At 33.6% G+C, this 10,411-nt stretch overlaps 1 protein-coding gene across 1 annotated transcript; it reads left to right on the top strand.

Annotated features, from left to right (window-relative positions):
- Positions 1-6,201: 6,201 nt before the first annotated feature.
- Positions 6,202-7,811, top strand: LOC149375301 (uncharacterized). The gene is made up of 3 exons (XM_089589296.1): positions 6,202-6,219; positions 6,469-7,167; positions 7,239-7,811. Exons 1-3 carry the CDS (start codon positions 6,202-6,204, stop codon positions 7,809-7,811), a joined length of 1,290 nt encoding a protein of 429 aa, XP_089445422.1.
- The last annotated feature ends 2,600 nt before the right edge of the window (positions 7,812-10,411 follow it).

The following is a 10,411-nucleotide window of genomic DNA, read 5'->3' as shown; positions in this document are numbered from 1 at the left end:
TTACTTTTAAACTGGTCAAGATTAGCGAATATGGTACTCCAGCCAGATCAAGTTGAATTTTTCAGAAAACAAGTAACATTTTTTGGGTATATAGTAAGTCAACAAGGAATTAAACCAGACTTTAAAAAGATGCAAGCTGTTAGAAAATTTTCCCAACCAAAATCTATAAAAAATGTAAGACAATTCTTAGGAGTAGCAGGATACAATGTCATATTTTATTAAAGATTTTTCGAAAACAGCTTAGCCATTATGAGATTTATTGTAAATCATTCAAATTATTAACAGATGCATTTGACTACGCTATTGGAGCGGTATTGAGTAGAAAAAAAAAGGGACTGACCATCCTGTCGCCTATCTTTCAAGAAGAAGAATACTTTCAAATACAAGCCAGGAAAACTAAATACTAACGTTGATGCATTATTTAGAAATCCAGTAGGATCACTTTTGTAAGTCAAATACAATATAAATAATGGATTACTATTGTTAAGAGTTATGATGAATAGTCGAAAAAAATAGAGGAAAAGAGAGAAACAGAATTACAAAGTTACAGAAAAGGAATAGTAAAAAACATCCGGTTTAACGACTGTCAAACCTAAAGCACTGCCAAGAACCTTGAAGGAGCCAGTAAAAGTAACAAAATCTAGAAGCATGACCAACTCAGGAATGAAAGTACCTAAGTTGGCCATGTGCCCTGGACAACTCCTTGATTCAAAAACAAACAAGAAAAGGTCTAAAGTAGATCATAGTATGATTGTTCAAAGAACTTGAACGAAAAAATTTTCACGACCACAGACATCATCTGCATTTTGACCGAGTGTATTAAGAAATGTTACTAAAAATACATCAAAAGATCAACATCACACGCTAGTGATATAAATACAGAAATCACCAGAACAAATCCTAATAGTTCTGAAAAAAAAAAATACCACAATAATAATTAACCTTGGTGCATCATTAAGGACAACTATGTTTTCTTAAAACGACCCAAGTAGTAGGAAAACACTCACCAGGAGAAGATACACAACCACCAGTACATGACCCTAGACGAAATAGATTACGGCAAGAACTGACTGAAACGGAAGTAAAATCAAATACAGATACTGATTGAGACTCAGATGCGACGAATGTTAAAGTCTTCGTTACACCCATTTCACTTAGTAAAGGTTCGAATGACAACGTTTTTGAAGACCAACCTAAAACTAAATAAGCAATATTTATAAGGTTACTTATCAAGAAATACAAAAGTTAACAAATAAATTTAACCAAAGTCTTCCAGAATATTTAGACAAATCTAACAACGAAAACAAAGTCGAGAAAGCTGATACGGATTTTTTATAAGTAACTATATTTTCTGATAGAGACAAACCGGATCCTGAAATTCAAGAGATATTAACCGAAACGGACACCTATGACTGCGATAATTTTGATGATTTTGTATTAGATAAAAGAATTTCAGATATATCAAGACGTACAACAGATTTCAAACCCCTACTTGACGAAGATGGAATTTTAATAAAATACACATCAAGTGGAAAATTATCAATTGCCCCTTGTATTCAGTAAAATACACCCCTAAGTTCTAGTACACTCTTGCATAAGAGTACTTCTATGATTGAAAAAAACAGGCAATCTAAAGTACGGGGCTTGGAACAAATAACAGAAGCCCCAGATAACTTAAATGAAAACAACAAACAAACAAACTGCTATTCAAATAAATCAATAAATAGAAGTATTGCACCCGATTTCATGCTACTATCGGACTAATACCCTTCAATCAATCGATACAAACAATAGTACGGAAAAGTGTACGTTAATCTTAGTGATAGTAGCAGTAGTACTGACAATTATAAGAGCATAAATTGAGCTAAGCTGGTTAACAATGTAATTACTATTAGATATTACCTTACATACAGAAGAGACAATATAGTTCACTTAATTAGCAAAGATTGTCAACCAGTCACATCCAGTGCCGGATTAAGGCATACGCCGAGTACGCCTGGGCGTAGGTCGGCAAGCTTCTAGGGGCGGCAGGCGGCAGCGACGATGTGATAAAAAATTTTTTTTTAGAATTTCGGCAATATTTTAAGTATTTAAATTTGCTACCCCTGTGAACCTATTTTTATTATTTATCAAAGGATAGTAATTTAAAAGTTATAACAGACCAAAATACTTTTATTACAAAAAATAAAACACTATATTTCTTACAAAAGTATAAGTAGTACAACTACTTTTCAAGTTAAAACATACGTTTACGTGCTTTTTTGGTTGCAAATTTATTAATCAAATCGTCATAATTCATTTGCTGATTCAACTCTGCTTCTTTACATGATAAGGCTAACGAGCTTAATCGGTCTGCACTTTGGGTCGTTCGCAAATAATTTTTAACACGTCGTAAGACGGAAAACGATCTTTCACCGGAACAGTTTGAGACCATCATGCATAAGACCGTGCAAAGTTCGATGTAAATATTAGGATAAATGTTGAAATAATCATTCTTACAATTAAACGAACACAAATTTAAAGCTGTAGGATTTTCAATTTTTATAGATAATAAATGAGCTCGAAAATGATAACATTCCACGTATAACGAGTCTTCCAAATCATCAGGATATAAAAATATAAGATTATCCACCTTTTTTTTTTTATTTCTGGGAGCTCTAAGTTATGTAAATTTGTTAAAAATCCAAATCTATCATTTATTTTTGTATACGCCTCACTTCTGATTTTTAAATCCGATTTCAATAAATCTAAAATAACATAAAGAACATTAATGCGCATATCATCACTTGCAGATAACAGAGGTTCAACAAAGTCATTTCATTCTTCGAAAGGAAGCTTGCGTTTCCTCTGTCTCGATTTTTCAGCTTTATATTGATTGATACCACTTTTTTTAATTGCTAAATTTTCATAGTATGGAAACATTTCACGCATCTCAGTAACAAATTGAACTAGAGATTCGTACAGTTGAACCACTGTTGATAATTCTGCTGATTCAAGCTGTAAGGTTTTACTTACAGCATTAAAGCGATGTAAAATATCGTTCCATGCTAATGCAATAGAGTAAGTGTCTAACGAGTTTAAGGACTTAAATGTACCGTAGGCTTCGGCTCTTACTTCAGGTTTTTCATTTTTGCTTTGGTGAATCTCTTGCAAAGCGGATAATATTTCTGGGAACCCTTCACATAAACTTTTACATACATCATGCCTTGCCGACCAACGAGTTTTTGAAGGTTTTTTTACAGTCAACTTAGACAATAACTTGTTTTGTAATATCTCCCACCTGTGAGTTGATGCGGAAAAAAATGCGTACAAGCTTTGCAAGCTACGAAAAAAATTTGCAGCTGCAGGACAATTTTAAACAGCACATGTACCAACAAGATTTAAAGAACGAGCTGAGCATGGTACATACACAGCACTTGTTTGATTCGAGCTTGAAGTCCAGAATAAACTCCCGACAAGTTGCTAGCATTATTATATGACTGACCCCTGCAGTTTTTAATATCTAAGCTTAGCTCTTTGATAATATCAAAAACAGTTTGAGCAAGCCCTTCGGATTTGTGTCCGCTGTTGAGAATAAATTCAATGAATCGTTGAACGGGAGCACCTGAAGTATTTACGTATCTTATTGTAAAAGTAAGTTGGTCTACGTGCGCTATATCTGGAGTTGAGTCTGTACTAACTGAAAAATATTTGGCTATTTTGACTTCAGAAATTATTTTTTGTAAAAGTGAATCTGCCATCAATTTTATAATCTCGTCGCAAATCGTTGAAGATAAATAAGATACATTACCTGTACCCTTATTTCCGTGTATTTTAATATGATTTTCCAAGGGGACGTCTATAAATTACGTAACGCTTATATGGGGGGGGGAGGGTACCTAGAGGTTTGTTACGAATTTCTTACATAAAAATCATTGGGGGGGGGGGGTATTTATATTTACCGTTACGTAACGCTCGAAGCTAGAAAATTTTAATTAATAGAAAAGTGTATCATTTAAATACGAGCTTAAATCATTCAAAAGTAATTTGTATCTCGCGCTGCAGCATGATAGTAAGCGTCTGGTCTCTTTTAGGTCTCTTTTAAGAAATATATATGCGTTTTCACCTCTACCATGCTGCATGTAAAGGTGGGTTTTGTTTTGTATTATGCGTATGTACGTGCATTTAAATTCGGCGCTCAGGGGCCTTGCTTTCTCAGGGTAGCGCCACTGCATGGTTTGAGGTGTCATAATCGTGTATGTATCGCTGGGCCTGCAGTCTGCAGCAGCAGATGAAGAAGAAAAAAAGCAGAGCGTGTGTGTGCATCGTGACCAACGGACCAAGAATCAGAAGAAGTTTGCGAGTCACCTCGTGCTAATTAATTTCCTGTATAAAGAGTCTGAGCTAAGGATTTCAATAAGATACCCATGATACCTGAGTCAAGACACGTTTCATTACTTATTCGTTGTATAAGATTTGTTGTGGGTATTTTGTGTAAAGACAATATGAAACGTAAGTATTTATTTAAACAAAACATAGTATAAAATTCATGCCTAGATTACAAGAACGGTTTATTGTACGAAGATTATTATAGGTTAAAAACTACCAATATTTCATCATAAACAAAACCAACATGTCATCTACCCTCGGAAACATATATCAAACCTTATTCAAAGAATATACTTTTCTTTACGACAAATATGGCCCAGCTGATGTGCAAGCAAAGTTGAATGAGAGATGGAACAGTATAATAAAAGTGGAAAAAAAGGAAAATCGTATTACTGCAGCAAAAAAGTTGTTAGAAGAAATTCGACAAGAAACCACGAAAAAAAAGGCTCAAAGAACTTTAAACTTTTTTAAAGTATTATAAGATTTCTTATTTTACATACGTAATATATTACAGTTTAGTGAATTAATTTACATGTATGTTTATATCTTTGTATTTTTAGCCATCAGGGTCGAAAAAAACAGACACATTCCATGAAACAATTGCTATCGAGCCTTTACAAAATGTAGCAGATATTAATAATTTCGATAATGTAGAAAATAAAACTATTGACTCAACTTCAAAAGATAGTACCCAGATAACTTTAGTAAATTTTCATTACTCTACGAATTCTACAAAAGAAACTGTTGACTTTCTAATACCAATTAATGTATCTGCACTATTGTTATTATTTTATTTCAAATTTAAAAGTGATTTAACATTTTTCAAATCAATTTTATTTTTGTTATTAAAAAAATGATTCAATAATACTAGAAGTAACTTGTTGCAAATTTTTAATAAGTTAATGACTCATGATTCTTATATCTATTTATTAATATCGTATTTTTTAAGAAAAACATTAAAAAATGTTTCATATTTTCAGAGATTTTATAATTAATTTTTTTTTATAAATTTATATTTTGAGTCAATTTTCATATTTGGTTTAGTTTACAGCTTGTTCACTGAACAACGTTGTGGAAATTCCTCCAAGTGGACAAAATAAGCGAAAATCTTATAAAACTCCAGTTCAAGATGCTGTTCAGGAAAAAATATCAAATTTTGAAAGAGATTTGCAGATTGAACTTTTAAAACAAAACGCTGGTTTAGCTACAATTGAAACAAAAAAAAATATCAAGGAATTACAAAAAAATATTGATCAAGAAAAAAATCATTTGAAAATTCTGCAACAATCTGCAAAACGCCAAAAAACTCATCGAGATGTAAAAAATTCTGCAATAAAAGAATTCTGCATAATAAATCCTAAATCAAGTAAAAAGTTAAAAGTTCATGCAAATCATGGAAGACCAAGTTTAGAAGTACAACAACCCGAACTTTTAAAAACTATTGTAAATCTTGTCACTTTTGGGGCTTCAGCTCATGATAAAAGACGGAATGAAACATTAAATAGTTGCAAAACTTTGACTGATCTTCACAAAGAGTTATTAGCAATCGGTTTTCAAATTTCAAGAGCTGGTACTTATTTACGCTTGCGACCAAGACAAGCAAGTTCTAATGAAGGAAAAAAACACATAACAACCGTGCCAGTTCGTCTCAAGCGGGCGCAAACCAACAAGCATAAGAATCATCTTGATCAAAATTTTTGTACTGCGACAATAAGGAGTCTTGAAATTTTAGCTTCAATTCTTGGGCCAGATCAATGCATATTTTTATCCCAGGACGATAAGGCAAGAGTCCCTTTAGGAATTACAGCAGCAAATAAACAAGCTCCAATTCTCATGCATCTAGACTACGAGGTAATGTACTTATAGTGTAAAAAAATGAAATTTAACTTCAACAAAATAAGAATTTAACTTAATGCGTATTTATAATATTTATTTGTTTACAATAATATTTATTTATTTACAATAATATTTATTTATTTACAATAATACACATTTACAATAACATTAAACACTGAAAAATTATATTTTTATATTCTTAAAAAATTTCACTTAAAAATAAAACAAACAATCATACTAATTAAGACATATTTAAATTTATAGATTCGTTTGCCAGATCATGACTGGGTTGTGGCCGAGAAGCATAAACTTATCCCTTCGGTGTATGCTCTTATTGTTATAAAACCTGATCAATTGGGAATACCAGATGCAGTCACATATTCTGGCCCGACATATATTTCTATACGAAGTGGTAAACATTCGGCTTCAACTGCCTCGACCCATGCATTAGATTTTGATAGACTTTTTGAAATAGAAGAATGTAAAAACATGCTGATTAATGAAAAAACTGGAACTGTTAAACCAATTGTATTCTTATCTGTTGATGGTGGACCGGATGAGAACCCCCGGTACCAAAAAGTTATTCGACATGTTATCGGTCATTTCATCAAATATGATTTGGATGCTATTTATGTATTTACCAATGCTCCAGGACGAAGTGCCTACAATCGGGTCGAGCGCAGAATGGCACCGTTGAGTAAAGAATTATCAGGAGTTATTCTTGAACATGACCATTTTGGAACGCACTTAAGTAAAAGCGGTGAAACTATAAATATTGAGCTGGAAAAACAAAATTTTAAATATGCTGGTAATGTTTTGGCAGAAATATGGAATAATATGATAATTGATAAATTCCAAGTTTTTGCTGAATATAAAGATTTAGAAGAAGAAATGTTGATGCCAGAACTTCCAGATGCTGAATGGTATTCAAAACACGTTCGAGAGAGCCAATACTTACTTCAAGTAAGAAACATTTTTATACCTTAAGATTTCATGCTGTGGCTCTGGAGTTTTACTTCAACGTTTATTTTCAGGTCATCAAATGCTCTGATATTTCTTGTTGCTCGCCGCATCGTAGTGGATTGATTTCAATTTTAAAAGAAAGATTTCTACCACCGCCTTATTCGCTTTCTCAAACTTCTACCGGACTGAATGCCCCTTCTCCAAATCCAAATGGTTTTGATGACTTTGCTCCGTTATTAATGCGTATTGCTGTAGATATCAAACCGGATACAGGCAATTTTAAATTAATGCCTTACGATTTTTTTTGCCCATCGGTTCAAAAAGATTTAAAAGATCGAACGTGCGATAACTGTGGAATCTATTTCGTAACAAAAAAGGGTCTTAAATATCATAGAGAACAACTTCACAAGAAAAATATCTCGTTCAAAAAAGTTCGACCAAATCGAATAATAAAACGGCGTGATGAAGAGCTACTATGTCTTTTTCATGACGAAGATAATATAGTAGAAGTGGTTGAATGGGTAGAAAAGGAAGCTCTCAATACCGATGGAATAGACTTACCAATTGAAAAACAGAAAAGTGACTTGCCTTTAATCGATGATATCGTTAAATGGTCAACGAATCCGTTTGAAGAAGATTTTTAGTATTATTTTTAAGACTAATTTCTTACGTTACCAAAAATTAAATATAATAACTAAAATATTTTAGAATAAAATAAAAAATGACTTATATTAAATTAAATAGTTTATGAAAAAAATGTAGATCTTAAAATTAAATAAATTACGAAACATTGTAAATTAAGGTAATTTAATTTCTTTTTTTTCCGTTTAAATTTTTCGTTGTTACGTAACGTTTTTTTTTTGGGGGGGGGTGTAAGGTTCCGTGACGGATGCGTTACGATGGGGGAGGGAGGGTATAAATTTAGCTCGTATATGCGTTACGTAATTTATGGACGTCCCCAAATCTGAAATAATAACCTTTTGGTAATTTTAAATAAATAGAAATGCATGAAAGCTGTGTCTGATTTCTGTATTCTACACTGATAGAAAAATACAGTAGGGTTAGCTTGGCAGTGCTGCCGCTCTGACTGTAGCAGCCCAAGTAGGCACCTAAAAGCTAGGTCTACTGGAGAGCCAAGTAGATCTGTAGATTCTACTGAGGAGTTCTCAGCAAATGTGACTATTGGTTTGTGACTGTCTCGTTTGCCTGGGGCAGCCAAATAGTATCTACTTGGCTTTCTAGTACTATAGTAGACATGTCTTTTAGGTGCCTACTTGGGCCGCTACAGTCAGAGCGGCAGCACTGCCAACCACACTGTATTTTTCTATCAGTGTATCACTTCTGTTCACTTCTCGTCATGAATGAACAACCTAAAACCCACTACAATCCTTTATACTTGCCAGTAGAATGACCTACAATCTCTCCAGAGACGGTTGCTTGTAATTCAACGAAAGATTGAGACTTGTGATTAATGTTAATTTGAGGATTCGTTTCTTCAGACGTATTATTGCTACGTATAAAGTAATCTAACTTAGGTGTCTTAGCTACAATCTGTTCCTCTCGTCTTAACCTCTCTTTTGCATTCTGTCTATATTGCGAACCACTTAATCTCTTACGAGGAACATTCATTTTTATCTGAATAAAAATAAGTGTGTTGTATAGGTTAAGAGATACGAGAATAGTTGTACAATTATTTATAATCCTAAAAGTTTATACACTCACCTTCTCACCTATGGATGATAAAGTATTCAAGCGTACGAATGCTTCAAATTTTTTCTACTCACAAATCTTACAATGGAAAATGCATAGCAGAGAAAAAGCTCATTTTTAGACTCAATTAAAGAACAGAAAATTATTTGTTCAGCTACACGATCAATGATTATACCATTATACGGTTATAAGTGACTAGTGTTACTGCCAAATGACACCAGTTAATGGCAAGCGATGGTTGTGCTGTCGTGCCAAGACTAGGCAATTCAGTGAATTCTGCGCAGTAGCTATTATACACTATTCACTGTTCACTCGCAGCGTTGTTTTTCTTTGATTCTGCCTTCGTAATCCATGATCGAATTGTGAAATAGAATGGGAGTGTAGAGTACTGAGAGTACGAAGCTAGCGATATGAGCGGAATTTACCTGAAGCCATACTAATACTAATTCCATGATATTTGGCCATAGACTACGAGCGTAGAATCACAAAAGAAACAACGCTATACACTCGTTAGTTGTTGTAGTTAGAGCCTAGGTATACATAGATATATCAAAACATAGGAATAAGGAACGATTCGCGAATGATCGATGTAAATCGAATACATCGAGCGCACTCAGCTCTAGCGATTTGCATATATTGTTGAAGCACTCAAAATGAAGTAATGTAGGGTGATAGTCCGTAACTTTTTGAGGTGCTGCATAAGAATTTGGACAAACCAATTTCCGTCTCAAAGGCATTTTAGAGCGTCTTTAAGACAAAAATTTGTTTGTCCAAATCTTCATGTAAAAGCAGGAAAAGTAACGGACTACCGACCCTGGTGAGCTTGCCATGAAAATAGTCATTTCGAGACCTCAAAATTACAGGGGTCTGGGGTCTAATTGAGATAAAAATTTGTCGTCATAGTACGGCTAAATGAACAAACCTACGAAGACAAAAAGTGCAGGAGGGAATCGTTGGCTCAGGAACCTAGCACAACTGTAAGTTACTTCATCTTACCATATCTTGACGTCAAATTCCTATTGCGATCAGACCCTTGATCTTGATCTTTCGATGTCTCGCGAATCGTTGTGAGTTAGTCGATTTGACCGTCGCATAAACAAATCCATCTGCAGTTGGGCGTTGGGCTGTTGGTGAGTTCGGTTGCACGACAGTCCAATTCGACGATCTGCTTACGTAAGACCTATTTTGTTCAGTTATGTGATACTCGTTACACGATATTAAAGCGGTACAACATCAATGGTACGACAGCATGATGAACAAACATGATAATACAATAGTACATAATTGCATGGATCAATCTTTATGTAGATAAACTCTAGGATAACAGTAATTGTAATTAATTTTAACTTCAGTGAAAAATTAATTAAGCAAATCAAGATCAAAAAACAAGCTTTTTGCTAAAATTTAAATACAGAGGAATTTTTTTTTCTTTTTTTTTTTTTTTTTTTTTTAGTCATGTTTTTAATGTAACCAACAATGTCTAGGCCAATAAGGGCGGCAATCCTGTGAAGGCGTAGGGCAGCTAGAAGCCTTA

The sequence above is a fragment of the Copidosoma floridanum genome, unplaced genomic scaffold (genome assembly GCF_036245765.1).
Source record: "Copidosoma floridanum isolate Cflo_tuat_1 unplaced genomic scaffold, Cflo_Japanese_pri ptg000008l, whole genome shotgun sequence".
Lineage (NCBI taxonomy): Eukaryota > Metazoa > Arthropoda > Insecta > Hymenoptera > Encyrtidae > Copidosoma > Copidosoma floridanum.
The sequence above is the reverse complement of the archived record's forward strand: the minus strand, read 5'-3'. Positions and strand labels throughout refer to the sequence as shown.

Coding starts and splice junctions, on each gene's coding strand:
- LOC149375301 (XM_089589296.1), top strand. Junction 7,168..7,238: donor AGAGCCAATACTTACTTCAA/GTAAGAAACATT, acceptor GTTTATTTTCAG/GTCATCAAATGCTCTGATAT.